The sequence below is a fragment of the Oncorhynchus kisutch genome, linkage group LG13 (genome assembly GCF_002021735.2).
Source record: "Oncorhynchus kisutch isolate 150728-3 linkage group LG13, Okis_V2, whole genome shotgun sequence".
NCBI classification, from domain to species: domain Eukaryota; kingdom Metazoa; phylum Chordata; class Actinopteri; order Salmoniformes; family Salmonidae; genus Oncorhynchus; species Oncorhynchus kisutch.
Genome location: NC_034186.2, coordinates 54,936,128 through 54,962,977, shown reverse-complemented (window position 1 = coordinate 54,962,977; position 26,850 = coordinate 54,936,128). Strand labels below are relative to the sequence as shown.

The following is a 26,850-nucleotide window of genomic DNA, read 5'->3' as shown; positions in this document are numbered from 1 at the left end:
AGAAGGGATATTGCATTTGCAATTCAATTCAGGAGGTCAAATGCTCCAGATGCCCTGAAGTACAAATAAATAACATATTTCAAAAACATAATTCAATGGCTACAGCCATCTGCGGAAAATTTGGAAAATATATGCCTAGAGTATGTGAATGAATCAATCTATAAAACCATTGCTGTGTCATTGTTGAATCTACAGGGTCCTCTTGCTCTTCCTACTGTAGAGTTTCCCATGTTTCCTGTGGCGTTGTGGTGAGAGATTGTCAGAAAGTACGTCTTATTTGACGTAATGTGGAGCTGACCTGTGCGCCAGATGGATAATGAGGTAATCTCGGAGCAGGCTGCCACCAGACATAATCAAATAACCCAGGAGTGAGGGAAAGGTGCTGCGATGTTAGTGGTAACATGCTCTCTTTCTTGGCCAGACATGTTCTCTTCATAAAGCACCCAAAGCACAAGGCCCAAACGTCATAGAACAAAGGGATTGTCACGATCGTCGTAAGAACATTCGGACCAAAGCGCAGCATGATATGGGTTCCACATATTTATTGAAGTGAAACGCACAAAACAATACAGAACAAACTAAACGTGATGTCAATGAAGTGCTCCCAGGCAACAACACAAAAACAAGATCCCACAAATCACAGTGGGGAAATGGCTGCCTAAATATGATCCCCAATCAGAGACAATGATAAACAGCTGCCTCTGATTGGGAACCATACCAGGCAAACATAGAATAAACAACCTAGATTACCCACCCTAGTCACACCCCGACCTAACCAAAATAGAGAATAAAAAGGCTCTCTATGGTCAGGGTGTGACAGGGAGAGAACTTTGGATAGGGCCAATTCAACACCTCCCAAAGACTTAACCCAAATGTCCATTTATCAGACACTCTTATCCAGAGCGACTTACAGTTAGTGCATTCATCTTAAGAGCTTAAGACAACCACATATCACAGGCATACTAAGTACACTTTTCCTCAATGAAGCTATTAGAAAAGTCAAAGCTAGCAAGCGAGGGAGTCAAGTGCAAGTGCTGGTTAATTCTATTGATTTAGTCATTATGTAAACAGTTTGGAATAACTACCGCCAATCAAACAATTTCACCAAATTAAGAGGAACCTAACAACTAGTGAAAATGAAAAATGTAATTTTAATATCACACAGAGGGTGCATGAGTCCCTATTTGAAAACCATTTTAAAAAGGGATTACTTTACAATGTGTAAAATCTAAATAATGGAGACACCTATTTTTTGCCATGTTTTTGATACAACAGCATAGTGAACAACTTTAGCGAGCTAGCTCACCATCTTGGCTAAATGTTGGGTGAAACCATTCATTTATTTACAGTCAGTTAGCTACCCGACTGCTCTCTGCCTGAACATTTTTACGTAGACTACCAGGCCCCATACCGCACTTCAAAACGGACAAACACAGTCAGCAGCAAATCTTGTCATTTCAAGCCAACAGCAGCATGCAGCAGCACAGCAGTTCCATCTCATGTTGTAAGAGATGAGAGACATGTTCCAACCTTGGAATAGTGTTAATTGCATTGTGCCGTCTGACGACCTTGGCAGCAGGTCTTGAGGACATTTGTGTATTCATAGCTCTCAGCATTCTGTTGGAATCTTAACGCGCCACTCTTGACTCTGGGAAATGTGACACCACCTTCACATATCCTCATTAGGATCCTTTTTCTGATCATTGGTGCCTATAATTGATACTCATCTCTCACACATGACTTTCCCATTATCCTAACTTACCCTCACTTGTTGGCCTGACAATCCCTCGCTTCTGCACCTTCCACCCACATTTGCTTTCAGACTGAACGATTGATCCTCCCGTTATCATTGTTTTACAATGGAAAGACGTCCCAATCTTAAAAATAAGGTTCTCGATGAACAGGTGTTCTTTTAGGGCCAGCCTATCACGGTTGCTTTTGGTATCATTTGGCCGATGGTAAACTCCATGATGACTAACGCCAGCCCGTATCATTTCGGAAGCGAGTGAAATCAGAGACAATTGATATTTTAGGGCACAGCCTTACCATGAGAGAATAGCTGAGTGAGTGACAGATAGAGCCTGGTATGTAGTTGCTTCAGCTGCAGTAGCCCCCTCCTCCCTGTGCGCTCCTCTCTTTAGCTCTCTCTCACTTTGTCCACCCGTCTATCCCTCTCAACAATCTCTATGCTTACAACCCATCTTCCTCACTATCCATCTCTGGCTCTGTCTACCCATCCCTCCAACTGGCAATACCATAATCAGACCCCTCTATCATGTAACCATCTTCTTATAGCGTGGCGATGATCCTGTCCACTCCTGGAGCTGGGAACTGAAAGGGAGCAAAAAAACTCTCCTGAAAAATGGAGCAACGAAAGTCTGTTGCCTTGAATCATTCAAATCATTCATGTTGCCATGTAGTTTAATTCCCTCTATCTTTATACTCGAGTGTTTGTCATTCCAGGCCCTGGGTGACACAATGGAAATACTCAACAGCCTCCAGAGCACATTTTTTGCAGATTGTAGAGCTCTGAACTTAGCTCGACTGCTCCATTTTTCAAGCGTTAAGTGGAGAGATGAGGGACAATGAGTCATAGTTCTGAGGAGCGTGCCCAATAGGAGGCTTGACAATGGTCCAGAGTTTCAAAGAACTCTGAAAAAGGCCCATCCTTCACTACCTTTGCTCAAAGACCAACACAATGGCCACTGGAAAGCTTGGAATCGATCACCGTGTTCACCTGCCCACCTTCAGCTAGATGCAGTATAGACTAAAGAGCCAGAATCTTCTTTACAAGACTAACCATTAGACGCACAGCCTACATTAAAGGGAAAATCCCCCAAAACGTTATTTTGTTGATAAAGTCCCAAAATGTTTTGCATGTCAGGGTTTGGAAGTGTATCAACAATGGACTAATGAAACCAATACCAAAATAATTATTTCAAAAAACCAACAATGCCATAACATCATGTGAACTACACACCCATATGTGTCTGCAAGCGTTTCTAGCTACTAGCGTTTGTCTGTTCAGAAATTACTTAATTACCATCTGGAGACACAGGAGTTCTTCGGCATGAACATCGAAACACTGGCTTGGCCTCCAGGCAACGCTAGTAGGCTAACGATACGCTAATGTGTCCCATTATGCGCAATTCACCAGGAGGGGATTCTCTTTGTTGAGCATCATGCTGCCGGTGGAATTCAGAGGGGCGCTGTATAATGATGCAGGCCTTTCCCCCCGTTTCATAAAAGATACAAGGGTAGTCCTGCTGAGAGTCATTAGCAGGGCATTTATAGTCTGCTTCTTTTCTTATCCACACACTCTCCGTTAGCATGGAGCCAAAGTGCTTTGAAGAAGCCACAAGGATGTGCTGCTACACAGGAGCCATGGAAAGGAGGCCCAAGTAGCCCCTGCAGCCGATGGATGTGAAGAGGCCTCGCAAACATCTCACCGACTCACGGAAGGGCCATTAAGCTCTAGACGTTTATTCTCGAACCCCCTCGTAAAATTACTTTTATCCACAGCTAATGCTTCCAAAGGGGGGGAGCACTTTGAAAAGATCCCTTTAAAAAAAAAATGAGGGAAAGAAAAAGAGAACTCTAATGGCAGGCAATGGTTGAAGGGAGAAAATAGCAGTTTGCCAAGCATGAAACACGAATTAGCACGGTGTGACACTGGTGGGGCGGAGAGAATCGCACCGCTCTCTGCCTCCCCTCTCTGGCCTCCCGATTACCATTCCGTCGACAAATTGAATCCGAAGCTGATTTGAATTCCGCGCCTGCATAACCTGTTATTTATTCATTGCTTTTCTCTTCCCTACATACCATTATGTCTAATCATTTGTTTTCAATACAGCGGCTGCCGCAACTGCGGGCAGTCTACCGATTTCACGTTCCCCATGCAGCCTCTGGTTTCCAATAGAAAGAAAGAAAAACAGAGGAGAAGCTGTCTCGTGGTTATGAAGCGCGTAACAAAAAAATGAGGGCAATAGGGGTTAGGTGATAAAAAATTAAATTCCATATTTGGACATTCCTTTTGATCTTCTGAGAGGTCGACCCTAATGCAAACGCCGGCGTGTTGGTTAGCGCCCTTGTGCAGTTCCCCACTGCCGGGTAATTACTCCATTACAGTGATACATCTCAAATCTGCCCACTGTTTACACAGTGCTTGCCCTCTCATATTAGGCTGTCTGCTATGCTTGACAAGAACATGATGAACGGTGGAGGCCCCAGACAGGGAGGGGGGATTAAATGGGGTTGCTGATGTTTGCCGCCACAGAAAAGATCAAGTTTATATAATGGACCATTTGTCTCATTCTTCACCTTCCTCTTCCCTGCAGGGTTGAAGAAATGCAGTATACCCTGCAGTGTGTGTCTATGTGTCTCTTCAGGTTGGTGTATGGGTAAGTGCCTCTGTGCATGTTTGGGAAGTTGCACAGTGAATCAATTTTTTTTGAAATACCTGAACAGCTAAATGTAACCATGGCTGCCTTATAAGGCCCACATCAATGCTTTAGATAGACAGCAAGGTGTGATCCTTCCCAGCACGATTACTTTGACAACTTTTTTTTACAAAAAAAAAGAAATCAGGATGAATGTCGTAATAAAAGCAGAGGCATCTGCTACTTCAATTCCACACTGTCATTGGGGATAAAGGGAAATGGGAAGTGCCCAAAAATATTGAATACATTTGTTGAACATCAGAGATTCATTTTGTAGAGGGACAAAATGGGCCTTCTCATTGGATGAAATATGGCTAATCAGGATCCGTTTTTACTGTCAATCAGCGGGAGGGATGAATCAGAGAGACATTTAGAGAGAACATTGTTTGCAAAAACATAACCACAAGAGAAGCCATTATCCGCTCACTATTCTCTAAATGTCACGAGAGTTTCAAATATTTCTAGAGAGTAGTCATGTACTACATGAGTTATGGAATGCACTTGTATATTCCAATCAACAAGAACTCATGCAAAAAGACAATGTTCATGATCATGATGTGCAAAGTTAACAAATAACAATGTGCAGCACAACAAATAATTGCAGCAACAAAAAGGAGAGAAAAAACACCGCTTGGCAATTGAATGTTAATGTAGGTTGCAAATATTAGCCGTTAATCGGCTTCTACTGTGGACATTAACTGTGGCACGGGCAAAATGCCCCATCCTCCACATTCAGAGAAGAAAACAAATGGCTGCCATCTCCTTGACCTCAAACGGACATTAATTGCAGCTCATCCAGCCTCTGGACATATTAATCACAATGTCTGCACCCCAACTGGCACCCTATTACCTGAATAATGCACTACATTTGACCAGAACCCTGGTCAAAAGTAGTGCACTACTCAAGGAATAGGCTTCCATTTGGGGTGAAAACGATGTGCACAGGTCGACAGCCACTCTGCTGACTTCCATGTGGCTTAAAATGGACTAAGGAGGTCCCTCATATAAAAATGCAGGCTATGACATAACCAGTGTTCTTATGCATGCTCGCAGGCACATAGCAAGAACTACTTGTCAACTGAATTATATGCCTTGCCTTTGAATGGTTCTCTCTACTGTAACTGTGTCCTGCAGGGAGGCGCTATCAGGAGTGTGCGGAGGGAAGTGTATGTCATAAACAGAGTAGAAAACAACATTTGAATTGCAGTGGAGAGCTGCTTGCTGTTGCCTCTGTCACATACTGTAGTTCACATGACAAACATAAGGCTCAGAACATAAGATGGCGTGGGGCTTATAAGAGGTATAACATAGAAGGTCATGTGTCACGTGTCATTTCATAATAATATGTATGCTGTTCATGTCAAAACGTTGTGAAGGCCTGTCTCGTCGGACTATTTTCCCTCCGTAGGTCAGAGGCTGATACTGTCACACCCTGATCTGTTTCATGTGTGTGTGTGCCTGCAGATTTTTCAGATTTTTTTTACGCCTCTGGTCAGCACTACAGAGAGCGTGACACTTTGAGAGGCTGAGTTTAGTTTGGCTGACTGGCCATATCAAGGGTAGGCTATGTCCCCTTATCTCTCACAACCTTTGAGTTAAAAACACACATCCTGGCAAACAGGGCACGAGAGAGCGATAGAGGGGAGAGAGAGAGGGTGTGTGGGGAGAGGAAAAGAGTGCACGTGTGTCAGGGAGAGAAGGACAGAGAGAGAGAGGGCATGTACAGGTATGTGGGTGTTGGGGGAGAGAAAGAGGGAGAGAGAGAACGAGGGCATGTGCGTGTGGGGGGGGAGAGAGAGGGGGTGGGGGAGAGAGAGAGCATGTGAGTGTCTGGGGGAAGAAGAGAGGGAGAGACATGCCACCACAGGCATCACCGCCCCCCTCCACCATATCTATACCCAATGCGGGAACAAATGAATTACTGGTATTCAAAGTCCCTAGCTTATCTTCCGAAAAAGCATGGTACTCACACACACACACATTCACATACACACCCGCATGCTGCAGTAGCATTAGCTAGCATGTTATTTCCTCTGATTACAACACTCTTCAGGGGCCCTTGACAAAGCCAATATTTTCTCTCAAGCTTCCCCGTCTTTGACGAACATTCTTTGCTGAACAAATGTGTAATGTTACTACAAGACACTCGTCTGCGACAGCCTTCCACTTCTTATGCAAATGAGGTGCAGAATATGATTGTGGATTTATTTTCCAATACTATTCTACCGCAATAGACCACAAGTCTATTACCGGCACAGGGGAGACAGTGAAACCTATACTATTCAAGTGATGTGACACTATAATCTTTGTCAAAGGAGCACTGAGAAAAGAGTAGGGTTACTCCGAAATGTCTGGTAAACATATAGTAGGAGCTCGGTGTTGGGAATGGCTTAAACTGACTGACATTTTAATGGCGGCGGAACAACATAGCTAGATATAGAATATTATACAGTGGTGTAGCTGGAGGTGTGAGAGAGACTGGCATCCAAGCAAATCACCTGGAAAACATGAATGTCCCCTTGAAAGAAGCAAAAGGAAATATAGAATGTGGTTAGCAACAAACATGGGGTTCGGGGGGAGTGATTTTATCCAAAATATCTCTGAAAAAAGATACATATTTCCAACTGGACATGAATGAGCCCTGTGGTCACAGTCCCCCACTTCTCTTCGAAAATGGGATATAAGCTAGCAGCCAGCTAAATGCAATTGCACACATCAAGAGGGTCACAGTGATTTTGTCATATTTTTTTGCAGTCCAAATACCACTACACAGGTCTAGACAGAGGAACATCAGAACAGACATTAAAAATAATAATTTCTGCTTGGATGGACAAAGTCATGTTTTATTGACAGTGTTTTGGATTACGAAAAACCCTTTAAGAGACACAGTAGCATGGTGTCATCTTGTGTGTTCCTTTCCTGGTTGAGTGAAAGCAGCTGCTGGATTGAGTGACTGGAGGTTGTCCCAGCTACCTGGTGAGTGGACAAGCCTGGACATGCATGTGTGGCCAAGGCGAGCCTGCTGGGCCCTTGACTTGAGGCAGAAGGATGGACAACAGGAGGGCAGAGACGGTTTGCCAGGTAGCGACTGTGCTTGGGTGTTTGTTTGTTCGACAGCATGTACAGCAGTCTGTACATGCACCGTGTGTAGCCTACATGTGTTACTGGACTCAGTGTTATGGAATACATATGATTTGGGCTAGTCTAGAACACACTTCGGTACAGTTATACCCACATTCAAATGTGTTGGGTTTGTCCTCGGATGAACCGTTGAAATGGTATGAAGTGGGTAGATCTCCAGTAGTTTTGTGACTAACACCCACAGCCAATGAAACAAATTGCAACGGTCATAAAAGATTGGCGAGGACGAATCCGAAGTCTGAATTAATAGTCTGCGATTAAATAAATTGCAGTCCTCCAATAGTTGATATAAATGAGCGACATACGAACCAATAACCTGAGCTGGAACGCTCATTTCAGAATCATTTTTAATGTCTCATGACAAAAATTTTATGAATGCCATTATAGATATTCTATTAGAACTGCCGTGCTCAAGTCATTACATGAGTCCCATTTTCAGCTGGCGGCACTGGTGACAGTGAGAGAAGCCACCCTCTTTAACATCCATTGCTGAAGCTCAGACACCCAACGGAGAACAACTAATTCATCCCTGCTCTCTGTTCGCACAATAATACACTGTGTTACATAACAGCTTATCTCTCTCTGAGAGATTTCATCCGCTGACACCAAAACTCTCAGCCTTTAGCGTGTCTCTGTAATGTGTCTTTCAAGCTTCAGAAGGAGGACTACTAACCACAGAGGAGGGATACATTTGGACATTTATAGGGACAATATATAACACCCTGACAGTATCCTCCCATGCAGTTTGGACCCAACCACACAATGGTTAGATCCTCCAGACAGGCTGACTGGCCATCCCTCCAACACCATCCCAAGTTGAAGTACGTGAAACATTTTCAAATGTGCATATTCACCGGCAAATGGAAAAGTAATGCACTGTGCATTGTCCCACCTGATGGCATGTTAGCCCTGAACCACGAGGCAGAGTGGCGGGCTGATTTCTGAAGCACCCTGCAATCAATTGGTCCCTGACAGGGCTGAGTAAGGCTGAGCGGGGCTGTTCAGCCAGCGTGGCACCCTGCTCCATAGCTCATCAACCCCCATGGAGGTGCTACGTCTGCGGGGAGATCTCTCAAACCCTCCTCTCAAACCATCCATCACCACCCAGGGAGGCAATCACCAGCCCATTTCCATGTGCAGTTTTTTCTTACCTCCATCAATTCGTACAAATCAAGGTGTACAGATGACTGGCAAGCCATGGGAAGGAAGGGAGGGGGGAATTCAAGGGATGGGAAAATCTGAAAATGGCAAGTAAAATAACCGTTCATGGGGTTGAATATGACAGAAAGGTAGAGATTATTTGGCAGAAAAAGTGTGTGCCGCTGTTGGTGTCAAAGTTGTCTGGAATTGTCCCTATGATCCCAATGATTTGCAAAACACAATGCTGTCAGATCACATTCAGGCCCATGCACTGGACATAGTATTGACTGAGTGCTCCATTGAGGTTATTTCAACCCTCAAATGTGCATAAGACGATTGGAAACATGGGAAATGATTGAATGGTCATCAATTCCCTCACAAACGTCAGCGTGTAAGACCCTGTAATTGGTCTGAAAAATGTAAATGTATGGACGATAATCCAGTGAGAGGAGGAAGATGGGGTATTTGTAAAAGGGCAGGATAGGGGAAGGGAAAGGCCATTGTCCCCATGCCGGGATTACAACAATGAGCACATGCTGAACAGGATTGCATCTCCAGTTAGACAGGAATTGGAATCGAGAGTGAATTTATTACTATACCTTTATTTGAATGAAACCCCAAACAAAAGCTTATCTTTTCCTCCTAAAGGAACAAGAGTTTAAATGAGCGGTTGTTTCACCGCTCAAAGAAGAAAATGAGGGAGGAGAGGAGGGAGGAGGTTGTTAAGAGGGAGGAGCCCTTTCCTATCATCTTCATGTCTAAGATGAAACAAAGGCAAAAATGTATTAATAAATGAGCAAAGGTCTAACATCCTGACAGTCTGATAAAGCCCAGTCTTTACAGGTGAACACTGAAGCGTTAGTCAGCAAAAGCCCATCATTGCAGGTAATATCTTCTCTGGTCCTCTCTTTTAAAGTTTGACAGTGGCTGGAGCAGCTCCCCGCTCTAATAGGCACCATTCGGAACACACAGTCTCTCTCTCTCTCTCTCTCACACACACACACACACACACACACACACACACACACACACACACACACACACACACACACACACACACACACAGTGTACACTGTGCTGGCTCTGTTATCTCCAAAGTGCTTGCTCTGTCTATTGACGGAGAACATGCACGCTCTGATCTCTCTGCTCAGCTCGTGCCGTCATTAACGGCTGCAGACAGAGGCTCACAAAGCCCCACTGATTGTACCCTTGCCTCCAAGAGTGCCCCGAATAGGAATAAAGCTTTTTCAATCACCCTTACGATCTCATGTGGTTCAATCAGTGATTTTGGTGTGAGCAAAACCGACTATCCAAGTCTAACAATGGGCAATTGTGATGCATACATGATTCAAACTTTGGATCAATCAATGAATTCTATACATAGCGTATAATGTACAGCCTAATACGTATATTTCCAGTTACTTTATCATTACTGCCCTGTTCAATTACCTAAAAAATGCATACTTCCTTCCTACTTTCCTTGAAGTAATAACAAATTTGACATAACGTGGATTGTTGGAAGCTGTGTTGTCTAACCCTTACTTTTACCTATCAATCCTTGTCAGATCAGTGATTACTTCAACGAGTACGTTTACATGCACACTAATAATTTGATGGCTGTAGTCCAAGTACGGCATTAGTAATCTAAACACTTTACTCTGCTTATCTTAATTGGCGTAAAGGTCATAATCGAAGTAAGCACACCGCTGATTAAAACCGGATATCTGAGCAATCTTTCAAATGATTAGGGCATGTAAACACCTTAATTGGAGTTCCAGTGGTGTATTGGATCTGTGCATGTCCTACACCAGCAGTTCAAGCCTCCCTCTTTTGCGTGAGTGAAGAGAGTTCGAAAAAACTCTAAGTATGCATCATAGAAATCCAGGTAACGGCCAAAATAATGGAAACACTTGAGTAAATGATACAGTGTATTGAAATCAGGTGCTTCCACAGGTAGTTATCATGCTTAGGGTCATGTATAAAATTGCTGGGTAGGCCATTATTTATCGCAATAATCGCATTATTGTGTTCCTCTAAACAAACCCAATGAAGGGAAGAAGGAAGGATTCATTTGAAAAGTATTCAAACATGACTTACGTTGCAGGTTGCGCTCCACAGAATGCCTAGGTCTCCCTTCAGGAATGGGCCTGTGCACATTTAAAGTAATTACTCTTTGAGACAGACAGGCGATCCATACGTGGACAGTGCAGCGAGAGCAAGTGCAGGGCATTAAACAAGCATTCATTCTGGGACGCCCCCTGCATGCCAATCATTTTAAGTGTGGCCTTTCTCTGTTGGTCATATATCACTGTACAACAATCAGACTGGTAATGTTGAGGGTCTCTTGTTCTCATAGGAGATACTGTACTTTGCAAAATGCCATACAATCTATAGTAGGTACAAGTATAATTTGGTTGAATGAAATCCAAATAATTTGTGATATGTGAACAGAAGTGACACAACTAATGTTACATTTCACTATTTTGACATATATAATGACACCATGTTGGGACTATATGTGAATGTTCACATGTATCCAGGATGTAAGGGTGAGGAACAATACCAATCCCATGAAAAATCTGAGGGTTTTCTGTATTACCACCAAAGGCAGCCTTACCCTCTCCTCAACCCTAATGTCTGACATTTAGAATAGATCACTTTAGACATCCAGGGTATTGCTGTTTCTAAGCTGCAATGCTCCTGTATGTTTCCGTAATATATTTTACCGTCTAGACATCACATTGTCGTAGAGGGAGGCTGTTAAGCTTCTATTTCCTGTGTTTATTTCCAATCGTAGAGGTCACTGATGCACCTCTCACCTCAGTGTTCTTGGGCCTTAGCAGAATGACTCAGCAGTGCCTTTGACATTTCCCCATATTTCCCCTATTTCCAGTGTAATGAGCTCACTGCACATTTGCTATCCCTGGCTGACGTCATGTTTTAGATGGTATCAGGATGGCAGAAGGGATGATTGTATGAAAGGATTCCATACGCATATGAAGACTACAATCTTAAAGATAATATGAAAAGGTAATGGTATAGGAAACCTACAAAATATGAGCAAGATCCCCCTCTGCAGTTTAGAAAATGCTGTCATAATGCTGTGCTGATAAACATTTACAATGCATGTTTAACTTAAGGGAATATATATATATATATCACGAAGTACACAGAAGAAATACAAACAATGAGAACATTGCCATGCCAACATCTCTGTCCAGTTATAGAATATTCTGCTAGGCCCAAATCATATACATACTGTATAACAAAAATACACAGAATAATAATTCCTTAGATCTAAAATGATTAGCATGGACAAATATGACAAACATTGTTTAATTTCCGACGTCAGAGTAATTCATACGTTGCAGATGTCTCCTTACATTTACATGTGATTGTTGTGACATCCTTCCGCTGACTCATCTAAGCAAATAATAGTCACTGATGAAAGACTATTGTTCCTCATGCAAATTGTATAATCTCAAGTTTACCCTTGATGTCATGCACCTAATTAACCAGTTTCAAAATTGCTCTTTTTTTTGTGCAGAATATAGATCAGATTTCTCACTCTCTGTATATTGTGTGTACTGTCATATCAGGTTGAAGTTTAAAGGTTAAGGGCTGTTGTTCGTGAGATTGAATTTTCTACGCTTGACTGACTCCTGCTCTGCTGGACTTGTAGCCAGCGATTCACTATTCATTTTCATCACATCTTCGAGCAATATGCAAACCACACTACCCGTGATTAAATGAACAGTGACAGATTTTAGTACCAATGTCTATAAGCCTCCAGTAAGCGGTGCATTATGAAATCATGTATAACCTTCGTACTGTATATAGACTGAGCCATGATATGAACACTAAAATGCATTATACACAGATGGTTCATAAACAGTGTTATTGCACCCAATTGTGGAGTCAAAACCCATGTCATGACAAAGAAGACAGTGGTTAACCAAAAAAGACTGGCAAGTTAGAACAGAACTATAACACCGTGGAACCAAACCGAGTGCTACTATGAGTAACTGGAAACCGTTACATGTTTTATTTGACCTTTATTTAACTAGGCAAGTCAGTTAAGAACAAATTATTATTTACAATGACGGCCTACCGGGGAACAGTGAGTTAAATGCCTTATTCAGGGGCAGAACGACAGATTCTTTTTACCTTGTCAGATCAGGGATTTGATCCAGCAAACTTTTGGTTAATGGCCCCATGCTCTAACCACTAGCCTACCTGCCATGAACAAATCAATCTTATAAAAATACTGAGGGGAAAGTTGAGAGTGAAAAAATATACATTTGAGAAAAACACTGCGGCGAAACTACTCATTAACTCTCTTTGATAGAGAATTGATTTTGGAGAATACGCGTGCTGATTAGACCGAGGACGAATCAAACACTTCATTCTTGATAAAAAAATAAAAGGTCAGGCGTCATCCAATCATGTCGCAGATTGGCAGGCCCCTTGCTGACAACATAAACTGCTATTACTATGACAGCCATCCCAGGCCTTCTAAGATTCTCGCTCACTTCTGTAGTGGTGACCTGAGGGAAGGGTACTGTTCTGAACGTTGGATGGAATGCCCTTGTGCCAATGCTATGATTCATGCATGCATCGCTAATAGCTTAGCTGATCTGCAGCGACAATCCCAAGTCGTCCACTAACCTCCACTCCCCCATTCAATTCCTCTCCCGTGCCTCCCCATCAATGATAATCTCCATCTCAAGTCCCATCTATCTTCGTCTGGGTACATGCAGAAGGGCAGGCCTTAAGTGATTCATAGCATATACTCTGTGGTTAACCATAGTGCACCCCGGGTACAGTAGACGGTTAAACATTCCTTTAGATGGAGGAGGATACCCAGGTTGTCTTATATAGCACACAGAGGCCAGAGAGGGATCTTCAGGTGCTTTCACTGTGTTAACTAAATTGACAGTGGCTTCCAACCTCCAAGCTATCAGTCAATGGTGGGAGTGAGCGAGTGCAGTAAAAGCGGAAGCTCGAGAGGTATCTCTCTGCAATGGTTTGGCCCAGGGAGGCTTGTCCCCCCCCGCCATGAAACCTCACACACAATGCAGGGAAGGATTCACACGACCAGACATGACATTTGCAGCGCACCCATAACAATAAGGTGCCTGATTAAAAGGGCAGACTGAAATCATACCACGCCCTGTACATTGTACTAAGTCCCAGCTAAATAGGATTTAAACCCTGTGCCGCCCACTGATACCTTCGGTGTCAAATCCCGATTACTATAAAGAGGAGGAGAAAAGGTCTCGCTATTGTAATGCCTGTGTAACAAGGGGTGTCTTAGAGCTGAGTAGTTACACCAGTATACACAGTCCGTGGACAGATAAGGCTGTATTTTTATAGAGAAGGCGGAGGAAACTGCTCCGTTGAATGCCATGCTATTTGAAAGGCGACGCAATAAAGGCTCTGTTTTTATCTTGCTTGGGGCAATGCACAAAAGAAGCGAGCATAGCAACGTGGCAGGTTTTAAAATTGGGACCAAAAGGTTCAAGCTAATTAACAAACTAAATAAGAGTCTCCCAAGCTGCGTCTGCTCTCTCTCTCTCCCCGTCCCTCTCCCTCCAGTGTGGAGGGAAAAATAATGGATGGGAGACCATAACGGTGTGTGTGTGTTTGTGTGTGTATGCATGTGTGGGATGGGAATGGAAAGAGGATACCTAGTCAGTTGCACAACTGAATGCATTTAACTCAACCCCTCTGAATCAGAGAGGTGTGGGGACACATTTTCCACCAACAGGATCGGTTCCAATTAACCATGCTATAGAGCACCATGACCCACAAAATAAAATGGCTGACAAATCCAGGAAAGCACACTTCCGGCTGCTATAATGACATTTAGTCCCAGGAGGCTGCTGGGGAGAGACAGGGAGACGGATAACTGACTTTATCATGCGTGCAAGCTGTTTTTGGTTATGTTCAATTCCATACATTACCTCAATACTTCACACCGAATATGTAAGAGTAATCTAGAAAAACATCAACAGTAAATACTGAAACTCTACTCAATAAAACTCCTGCCCAACTCAAGTTTTTGGCTAATTTCTTCAGAACTAGACGGACGCATTGATGTGGGGGTTGCTCAATATTATTTATTGGAATAGTTATCAGAAGCAAATGCTTGCCGCAGATCTTTCACTGTGGAGCGCACACTTTGTAGTATGATATGAAAACACCATCTGGTGTGGGAACACAGCTAGGCTAGCTGTGTAGCTAAAAGGCACTACTGTGTCATAGGGTTACCTTACTGTTAGGGATATCCGTTACATTAATCCCCAATGGATTTTGGTTTTAATAATCATTACCTAGCATGCATAATGCAACAGCTCTACTAATGTAAACGGCAGGTGTACTCTTTCTTGAGACAACGTTTGTTGCTAAGTATAGCATCACCATGGTGTTTCCCGTTGTGTCAACGTTTTCATAAGGCCTTATATTAAACCTATCCTATTATGGTCTTTCATTAGAATTTCATTAGATTATGTCAAAATAGTGACACTAATATTACTTATATGTCACTTACGCTGACATATTTCTGGATTCATAACACGTAACACATGAATATGAAAGTTCCTAACAGTAGCCTTATATTTCAGTATATTGCCTGGAGTGTTTGCTTGTTTGTAGGGTAACATTGTGTCTCCTATGGAGCAGAAACAGTGTGTTCTGATGACAGCGGAGGATTGGAAAGAACACATTCTGAGACAGGGCCCTCTCCTGAACAATATGAACATCTGCCGTTTCTCATCAGCTATATTCAAGCTAATGACGGGCCGCAAGTGTGCTGACAGTGAATGGAATTGGATTGTGTACAAGAGCCCCTGTGAGACCAGACATATGTTCTGGAGTGTGTTTGTGGATGGGGTTTTTGTGAGTGTGCGTTTATGTGTGTATATATATATATATATATATATATATATATATATATATATATAGATATATATATATATATAGATATATATATATATATATATATATATATATATAGATAGAGAGAGAGAGAGAGAGAGAGAGAGAGAGAGAGAGAGAGAGAGAGAGAGAGAGAGAGAGAGAGAGAGAGAGAGAGAGAGAGAGAGAGAGAGAGAGAGAGAGAGAGAGAGAGAGAGAGAGAGAGAGAGAGAGAGAGAGAGAGAGAGAGAGAGAGAGAGAGAGAGAGAGAGAGAGAGAGAGAGAGAGAGAGAGAGAGAGAGAGAGAGAGAGAGAGAGACCCTCTGGCATGAGTTATTAAGTGAAGACGTTGTGTATATTGTGCCTGTGTGGGCGAGTGAAGTGTGTTTTTGACAGGTAGAATAACTGTTGTATCCTTCCCTTTCAATCTCCGTATCTGTCTCTGCGTCGCTAACAGAGACCACTGCATCACACACATTAAAGGAGCCCACTCTCGCTGGATACAATTGTACTGTGACCTCTCCCCGTCTTTGTTCGTATGCACCGCAACAACTCCCAGGCTGCTAGCCTAGCACTCTGCCAAGAGGATTCTCCCTGCTTGCCGCCGCCTCTTCTGTCTAGGGACAGATTAAATTAAATAGTTGTTTTCCACTCTGGCAATTGATGGCCATCTTAATTTCACACAACTGTTGATGTGTTGTTCACCTCTTGCTGTTGCCTTTCTTTGTCTTTTATTATTATTTTTTATTTCACCTTTATTTAACCAGGGAAGCTGGTTGAGAACAAGTTCTCATTTACAACTGCGACCTGGCCAAGATAAAGCAAAGCAGTGCGACAGAAACAACACAGAGTTACATGGAATAAACAAGTGTACCGTCAACACAATAGGAAAAAAAAGAAAGTCTATATACAGTGTGTGCAAATGGCATGAGGAGGTATGGCAATAAATAGGCCATAGTAGCAGATTAACACTAGAGTAATAGATGAACAGATGATGGTGTGTAAGTAGTGATACTGGTGTGCAAAAGAGCAGCAAAGTAAATAAAAACAATATGGGGATGAGGTAGCTAGATTGGGTGGGCTATTTACAGATGGACTATGTACAGCTGCAGCAATCAGTTAGCTGCTCAGATAGCTGATGTTTAAAGTTAGTGAGGAAATATAAGTCTCCAGCGATTTTTGCAATTCATTCCAGTCACTGGCAGCAGAGAACTTTAAGGAAAGGCGGCCAAAGGAGGTGTTGGCTTTGTGCACGTGCTACGGGTGGGTGTTGTTATCGTGACCAGTGAGCTGAGATATGGCGGAGCTTTACCTAGCATAGACTTGTAGATGACCTGGAGCCAGTGGATCTGGCGACGAATATGTAGCGAAGGCCAGCCGACTAGAGCATACAGGTCGCAGTGGTGGGTGGTATAAGGCGCTTTGGTAACAATACTGTGATAGACTGCATCTAATTTGCTGAGTAGAGTATTGGAAGCTATTTTGTAGATGACATCGCTGAAGTCGAGGATCGGTAGGATAGTCAGTTTTACTAGGGTAAGTTTGGCGCCGTGAGTGAAGGAGGCTTTGTTGCGAAATAGAAAGCCGATTCTAGATTTGATTTTGGATTGGAGATGTTTGATATGAGTCTGGAAGGAGAGTTTACAGTCTAGCCAGGCACCTAGGTATTTGTAGTTGTCCACGTATTCTAGGTCAGAACCGTCCAGAGTAGTGATGCTATTCGGGCGGGGGGGTGAGGGCAGCGAACGGTTGAAAAGCATGCATTTGGTTTTGCTAGTGTTTAAGAGCAGTTGGAGGCCACGGAAAGAGTGTTGTATGGCATTGAAGCTCGTTTGGAGGTTAGTTAACACAGTGTCCAAAGAAGGGCCAGATTTATACAGAATGGTGTCGTCTGCATAGAAGTGGATCAGGGAATCACCCGCAGCAAGAGCGACATCGTTGATATACAGTGGGGCAAAAAAGTACTTAGTCAGCCACTAATTGTGCAAGTTCTCCCACTTAAACAGATGAGAGGCCTGTAATTTTCATCATAGGTACACTTCAACTATGACAGACAAAATGAGGGGGAAAAATCCAGAAAATCACATTGTAGGATTTTTAATTAATTGATTTGCTAATTTGGTGGAAAATAAGTATTTGGTCACCTACAAACAAGAAAGATTTCTGGCTCTTACAGACCTGTAACTTCTTCTTTAAGAGGCTCCTCTGTCCTCCACTCGTTACCTGTATTAATGGCACCTGTTTGAACTTGTTATCAGTATAAAAGACACCTGTCCACAACCTCAAACAGTCACACTCCAAACTCCACTATGGCCAAGACCAAAGAGCTGTCAAAGGACACCAGAAACAAAATTGTAGACCTGCACCAGGCTGGGAAGACTGAATCTGCAATAGGTAAGCAGCTTGGTTTGAAGAAATCAACTGTGGGAGCAATTATTAGGAAATGGAAGACTTACAAGACCACTGATAATCTCCCTCGATCTGGGGCTCCACGCAAGATCTCACCCCATGGGGGTCAAAATGATCACAAGAACAGTGAGCAAAAATCCCAGAACCACACGGGGGGACCTAGTGAATGACCTGCAGAGAGCTGGGACCAAAGTAACAAAGCCTACCATCAGTAACACACTACGCCGCCAGGGACTCAAATCCTGCAGTGCCAGACGTGTCCCCTTGCTTAAGCCAGTACATGTCCAGGCCCGTCTGAAGTTTGCTAGAGAGCATTTGTATGATCCAGAAGAAGATTGGGAGAATGTCATATGGTCAGATGAAACCAAAATATAACTTTTTGGTAAAAACTCAACTCGTCGTGTTTGGAGAACAAATCAAATCAAATCAAATGTATTTATATAGCCCTTCGTACATCAGCTGATATCTCAAAGTGCTGTACAGAAACCCAGCCTAAAACCCCAAACAGCAAGCAATGCAGGTGTAGAAGAATGCTGAGTTGCATCCAAAGAACACCATACCTACTGTGACGCATGGGGGTGGAAACATCATGCTTTGGGGCTGTTTTTCTGCAAAGGGACCAGGACGACTGGTCCTGGTCAAGGAAAGAATGAATGGGGCCTTGTATCGTGAGATTTTGAGTGAAAACCTTGAAGATGAAACGTGGCTGGGTCTTTCCGCATGACAATGATCACAAACACACCGTGCGGGCAACGAAGGAGTGACTTCGTAAGAAGCATTTCAAGGTCCTGGAGTGGCCTAGCCAGTCTCCAGATCTCTACCCCATAGAAAATCTTTGGAGGGAGTTGAAAGTCCGTGTTGCCCAGCAACAGCCCCAAAACATCACTGCTCTAGAGGAGATCTGCATGGAGGAATGGGCCAAAATACCAGCAACAGTGTGTTAAAACCTTGTGAAGACTTACAGAAAACGTTTGACCTCTGTCATTGCCAACAAAGGGTATATAACAAAGTATTGAGATAAACTTTTGTTATTGACCAAATACTTATTTTGCAAATAAATTCATTAAAAATCCTACAATGTGATTTTCTGGATTTTTTTCCTCATTTTGCCTATCATAGTTGAAGTGTACCTATGATGAAAATTACAGGCCTCATCTTTTTAAGTGGGAGAACTTGCACAATTGGTGGCTGACTAAATACTTTTTTGACCCACTGTATACAGAGAAAAGAGTCAGCCCGAGAATTGAACCCTGTTCACCACTATTTCTCTATCTTTCTCTCTTCTTTCTGTTGTCGGGATTCTGATTGCACACAACGGCCTTTTTCCCAACCTCTGGAAATATTTGCGAGTCATTTAAAATTAGAAGTTTGCATGAACCCCGGTGAGGAGGATCTAGGCAAGTGTGTGTATGTGAGAGATAGTGAGTGAACGGAGAGTGCTCTCCTTCTCGCCTGCATTCTGGAGAAGCTAATCACGTGAAGAACATTTTCTGGTTGGAAGGGATAAATACCAGCCTCTGAAGTGACTCGTCGTGTTTGGAGAATTTCAACCGATCAGCAGCTCTAATTCTCCTCACAGAAGTGTGGCTTTGGAACAGTCACAATGCATACAGCAGGAAATACATAGAGACTTCTCGACTGTTATTTCACACACAAAATGTATTTAGGTAGTGTTTTCCCCAAAGCATAAATTACATTTGGGGAGACAAAATGAAAACGCAGACATCGGCTGTTTGAGGAAGGGCAAAAGGGAGCAAAATAAATTAAAGTGATGTCATATCATGAGGAAGATTGATTGACTGGCCATGATGAAGTATTAGGTACAGTAGATAAAGTAATTGAATATTCAATACATCCCTGTCTGGCACTTAAAAGCAGCATTCAGAAATAAAAAGAGACAAGAGACTATAAATTAGTTTAATTAATCTTCTACCTACAACTAAAATGAAATAAGCATAACTATAAGTATCTATTAAATGGTTTGTGGGCTGGTTTGTAATTTCATTGCTTCTCAGCATAAGCATTGGTTGCTCTATGACTGTGAGGCATGAGAGTGAGCCATCCATTATATATAAAATCATTGCCATTGTTCTAAGCTGTTGAAAAATGAATGTCTCTTTACCTACTGTTCAGGTATTTATATAGTTGCATTGCATCACTTAGCTTTCAGTAACTTCCCTCTAAACTTGTCATTTTACATTCTAAAATGGGCGCTATAGCCTACTTCATGACAAATTAAGTATACTCAAAGCTCAGTGGTTGGCTGAATTTGTTACATAACCATTGGCGTCCATTGAAGTTGGCATAACTTAAAGACGAAGTCCGGGATCTTAAGCACAACAACATATTGTACGAATTGGATTCATCACATATCAGACTCAATTTAAAAGGAACCACCAGCTTTCATGTTCTGAGCAAGGAACTTAAACGTTAGCTTTCTTACATGGCACATATTGCACTTTTACTTTTGCATTATTTAAACCAAATTGAACATGCTTCATTATTTATTTGAGGCTAAATTGATTTTATTGATGTATTATATTAAGTTAAAATAAGTGTTCATTCAGTATTGTTGTAATTGTCATTATTACAAATACATGTAAAAAATAAAAATTTAAAAACCTTAATTGTAGGTCCTCCAATAATAGGTATCGATATCGGCGTTGAAAAATCATAATCGGTCGACCTCTGCTTTGAATAGCGGGTAGTTAGAACGCAAGAATGCTTCTTTTTACGAGACTGTCCTTGAAAGAGATCATGTCTCGCTTTGTTTAGTATTTTCTCAATGGCATGCTATAGAGAAACAGAGATTAGGCCGTTGGTCTGGTCTCTGACAAAGCACAAGCAAATGCCTGAATTCATGACTATTGTACAGTGTTGCACCATTTAACATGGTCCTTGTTTCCACGTATGACTGAGAGAAACAATTGAATCATGAGCACCGGTAGACACAATCAATCGGTGTCTGAGCTTCACTGATTACAAGCTAAAACCAGACCTCATTGTCAACCAGGGTAGCCTAGCAAAAAAATATACTAAAATTACTCTATCCTATACATTATCTATGTACCATAGAAATGATGGTATGAACACTAGTTGTTTAGCAGGGTAAATACAAGAAAAAGAAGAGAAGAGGGAGGACGCTGAAGGTTAGGAGGAATAAAATAGGCCTAGATATAGTAGAAAGAGTCTTCTCTCTTTTCTTCCCTCAGACGTTTACAGGCCTGCAGAAGGAGCGCGATTGACCATCTGGCCCTCAGTATGGAGCTATGCACTGTAAAAACACTCAAATCAATGGAAACAACTCCACCTTGGATGCCCACCATTACACAGATGGTGTACTTGGAGAGAACTGCTTAGGCTTCCTAACGAAGAGCAGACACTGCACAGACAGAACACCCCACGCCACTGGCCCGCCACCACCACCCACTTCCAGTGAATGTTGCTTGCTTGTTTGGTATTGTAACGTATTGTTCCCACGCTGGCCGGTGACCATGAACTACAACAGGGCCCTCTGGTGGTCTGTTGATAAATGGCTTTGACCTGGAGTTTGAGTGTGTGAAAAGTATACTCGTACACAAGCACAACACACATTCACACACATACCCACGGATACACTCTCTTAACTTCACACATAATGCACATGCACACAGCGGAGTCGTTTCAACTAAACCTAGGGTATGGCAAGCTAAATTGACTCCAGCCATTATCACCGTGTTGCTGTAGTGTCACTCACCTCAGTCAATAGGGGACTTAACACTCCACAAACGAGCTATACAAGAATTCACTGCTACGCACCGGGATTAAAACTCTAGTTAAGTTTCATGTCAAGTCAAACAGCAGTTACCTAGCCAAAGCCATCTACTACAGCCATCTTTAGGCGCTGTTCCCTGCAGCTGCATCGATGCGCTCTCCATAACTCTAGCCAGCCAGGCTACCACATGGTCCTAAAGTCAACCCGCTAATATCACTAAACTGCATTTGGCTTTTAAGGGTTGGAATGATTTTAGTAGCCTATTTTTAATTGTTGATGTTGAGCTAGGTTATGGTGACTGCCAATTGACACCCCTTACACACAGATAGTCTAGGGTATAACATGTTTCATACATGAGCATGCGATGATGCCAATAGACAAAACATACAGTAGATTACGTGCAGACAGACATACAAACCCATTAAAAGGCACTCAGAAATTAACTTAAATATTAAGGTTTACAGAGACAGTGTTATTGACATAGATGTCACTATATTATTACTGTATAAAATATGCCTAAGAAGTACAGTAGACATAACCAGCTCACACACACACAGTGGGGCAAAAAAAGTATTTAGTCAGCCACCAATTGTGCAAGTTCTCCCACTTAAAAAGACGAGGCCTGTAATTTTCATCATAGGTACACTTCAACTATGACAGACAAATTGAGAAGAAAAAAAATCCTGAAAATCACATTGTAGGATTTTTTATTTATTTATTTGCAAATTATGGTGGAAAATAAGTATTTGATCAATAACAAAAGTGTATCTAAATACTTTGTTATATACCCTTTGTTGGCAATGACAGAGGTCAAACGTTTTCTGTAAGTCTTAACAAGGTTTTCACACACTGTTGCTGGTATTTTGGCCCATTCCTCCATGTAGATCTCCTCTAGAGCAGTGATGTTTTGGGGCTGTTGCTGGGAAACACTGACTTTCAACTCCCTCCAAAGATTTTCTATGGGGTTGAGATCTGGAGACTGGCTAGGCCACTCCAGGACCTTGAAATGCTTCTTGCGAAGCCACTCCTTCGTTGCCCTGGCGGTGTGTTTGGGATCATTGTCATGCTGAAAGACCCAGCCACGTTTCATCTTCAATGCCCTTGCTGATGGTAGGCTTTGTTACTTTGGTCCCAGATCTCTGCAGATCATTCACTAGGTCCCCCCGTGTGGTTCTGGGATTTTTGCTCACTGTTCTTGTGATCATTTTGAGATCTTCTGTGGAGCCCCATTTCCTAATAATTGCTCACACAGTTGATTTCTTCAAACCAAGCTGCTTACCTATTGCAGATTCTGTCTTCCCAGCCTGGTGCAGGTCTACAATTTTGTTTCTGGTGTCCTTTGACAGCTCTTTGGTCCTGGCCATAGTGGAGTTTGGAGTGTGACTGTTTGAGGTTGTGGACAGGTGTCTTTTATACTGATAACAAGTTCAAACAGGTGCCATTAATACAGGTAATGAGTGGAGGACAGAGGAGCCTCTTAAAGAAGAAGTTACAGGTCTGTGAGAGCCAGAAATCTTGCTTGTTTGTAGGTGACCAAATACTTATTTTCCACCATAATTTGCAAATAAATTCATTAAAAATCCTACAATGTGATTTTCTGGATTTTCTTTTCTCATTTTGTCTGTCATAGTTGAAGTGTACCTATGATGACAATTACAGGCCTCTCTCATCTTTTTAAGTGGGAGAACTTGCACAATTGGTGGCTGACTAAATACTTTTTTGCCCCACTGTACTCATTCTGACATGTTCACGTAGACACATTTTATGCCTTGCATTTGTATGTTTTTGTTCATGAGGACATCAACTCAAATTCAGCACATTTTCTTGGCACATCCTTCTCATCTGCCTTTTGTCAAAAGCCTAACTCACGGATACAGAAAGAACTGCACCTGCACTAGAAGAAAAATCAAAATGATATTCACAAAAAAATTGCGATAATGCAGCTGTAGCACATTTCAAGGTAAATTTGTCTCAGGCTGTGGCATTTCAACTACAAGACTTGTCACAGGCTATTTTCAGACTCCATTGAATGTGCTGCGGTAATAGATTTTTATTTTATTTTAACCAAATTCTTCAATTTGCATCACTAAAAGACAGCAGACTCTGCGCAGCATCTAAGAAATCACAACTCTCCACAACAATGTCATAGCTGTTCACAATGCTGCAGTCAATCATCAAGACATGACCAGCCAGAATAAACGATGACAAACCACATCTGTAATACTCAATACAATGCATAGTTTTCTAGTGAGGCATCATGGTTTGGCTTGCTCTCAATATTTTTCAATTAATTTATATAGGAAAATGTACATATATAGGCTACTCATTTCAACTACCAGAAATCAACATTTACTTATCCAAATATTTGATTATTTAGAATGTGTACTGGTTATTTGGTTATGGTTATTTGTTGACAGGTTAGAAACTAGACTATGGTGTAGCCTAATAACTATGTAATAACACATATTTTACTGTAAGACATAGGCCTGCCTCTTCTTTAAAAACAAATGGACTGGATTTGGGCAAAATAGAATATTCCCCGTTTTTGTTCACTATTTTACATAATGACTGGTTAGGGTATCTGTTAAAACGAAATATTCACATTTGTCCTGGGCCCTATCATTTAAATTGAGCCTTGTGTAGCTACGTTAATGTCGACTAATGCCATTTTGAGTAATTGTCCTGCATGGCACCGAGCCACTTGTCAAAAGCGATTTGCCTTGGGACAAAAACCTATTGATCTTCATTCTGTCCCTCTCTCCTCCCGGCACAAAACGCTTCATCGTATCGCCGCGCTCAGAATGAGAATTCTCACATTGTTTTACTTGGAGTGATTCCAAAAGGCAGCGGCAGCATCACGTGCTCACTTGTATCATCACATTAACCGTAAAGCAAGGGGGAAAGATTGGGAAAGAAAGGCACTAGAGATCAACGCAGGAGTTGCTTACAAACTTCCTTCACTCCATAGGCCTTCGCGTCATGCGGCTGTCCAAAGCAGGCGACACCTGTGCCATCTCAGCACACTTAATATTTGTTGTTGTTCCTTATTTGCCCTCTCTTAAGTGCAATAAGATGTTTGGGTTGTGCATATTCATATTGTATTGCTATGCAAACTTTATCTACTTTTTCAAAAAAATGTAAGCATGTCAACCTTCTTCAAAAATGAATACAGAGGTGAGATGAAGACGAATCATGTGTGTTGATGTAGGGTGTATTTATAACGCATCAACAATATCGATTGCCACATGATGAACATATAATAGACTATCTGAAAATAATGGGTAGGGGTCTTTTTTTTTATACACATATCGGATACAATGTGGTTGAATCGAAGCCTCCTGACATGAAGTCACAATAGTGGCACAGCATTTAATCCAATGTATCACTGTCGTATAAACTATTGCGTGCTATAGTCTCTGCAATATTGTTTTAGATGCACACAATCATCTGATGGCATACCTTTGAAATGGGCGTAATATATATATATATACATATATTATAGATGAAGGGCAATGACCGTTACTCCAAAAACCACAGATGCTGCACAAGCACAGATAGAGACCCTCACTTTGCTAAATAGATAGGATTTCCACTCCAAGAACGAAACTTATTCTTTACCTATAGCCGGTCCATATTGCAGATAAATAGACAATTAATGACACTTACCTATTCGAATGACATGAGGCATCCCACAAGAGTACTGAATCCAAAAGAGACATAGAATGGCCGATGTCCAGTATTCCACAATCGAACTCCGGGCAAACAACAAAGTGTTTCGCATGATTGTAAAGTCGTGTGATCCACTTTTTAAAATTCCAAAGTCGCTTCAGTGTTGCTCATCAAATTTGAATTCGACGGAGTCATATGTGGGTTTGTGTGTCTGCGACAAATGGGCTCTCATTATACTTGGTGCAACATTCTCCCAGTTTTTTCACTCTCAACGCTTTGAACGGCTTGTCAAGATTATACCCCAGTTACACACACAGGCGGATCAGTGTTACACCTGCGAATGCTGGCTGCTACAATTAGCCTGCACGAGTCTGTATCCCTTCCCCTCCTACCGTTGATGCTATTTGTCTGCTGGCTCGAGAACAACCGGGCTGGATTCCCGTACAAACGCGGAAGGGGACTGCGCCTGCGGTACTTTTGGTCGCCTCCAACGATGCTCTGACCGGTGTTAGCTACAAGAAGCCTTGAAAACCTGTTTCTTAATAAGTTTCTTCAGAATTCATGCAAGCTCATAACATATTTCAAATATATAAAATAGCAGTGTTGATTTGAAATATAACATTTGTCAAAAATGTAGCTTTAGCCAAATTGTAGTTATTATCATGCTGAATATTGTCTAAATGGTAATTAATGTTCATCTAGAAAAAATTACTCGAAAGGTTTAAGAAAAGCTTCTTCATGATGCAGTAGTCGTTGCTGTCTGTTTTTCTCATAGCGTGGTGAAGGAATAACCTATTGCGCTTCAAGTTTTAGAAAAATCAATAACAAAATATCCGTGCACGACCAGAATGGCTTTTTAAAAATGGAATGCTTGTTCAACTCGCAACCTGTGCGTGGTTGGACAGATTCACTGGTGATGATGTTTTTTGGTACTGAGCAAAGCTTGGGTTGTGGGAGCTAGCGCCACCAGCCTTATTCAATAGTGCCACTAGAGGCACTTGAATCATTAGGCATAAATCACAATATGTCCATGAAACATTTGACACGTGAGATTATACCACCAGATTACTAAATGTTCAATTATGACTTATTTCTACTTATTTTACATCTATGTGTTGATGGTGCACTTTTGGTTAGATTAATGTTCCCTAAAAAACTGTTGAAAAGTTCAGTATAAATATCTTGTTTGTCATTGCTTCAAATGCATATTCTGCCAATTCTACCTAAACAATTGCAATGAAATACACTACAAAAGTTTCCCCTTTTAATCTAACAGTGTATAGTCTACTCATCCCACTGAGTCATTTGGAAAGAATAGACTGCTCAAATGTAAAGTTGTCTCTATGGTAAAAAAGTGCAGCCATGTCCTCACTCCATTCA

General features: G+C 42.0%; 1 protein-coding gene across 1 annotated transcript in view; it reads right to left on the bottom strand.

The window, feature by feature from the left end:
• LOC109901764 (glutamate receptor ionotropic, kainate 3) overlaps positions 1-26,345 on the bottom strand; it is a 112,378-nt gene extending 86,033 nt beyond the window's left edge. Inside the window, exon 1 of the mRNA XM_031786587.1 lies at positions 25,468-26,345. Within this exon, the coding sequence (XP_031642447.1) occupies positions 25,468-25,582 (115 nt within the window). The 5' untranslated portion in view covers positions 25,583-26,345. The remainder of the gene's footprint in view (positions 1-25,467) is intronic.
• Positions 26,346-26,850: the final 505 nt, after the last annotated feature.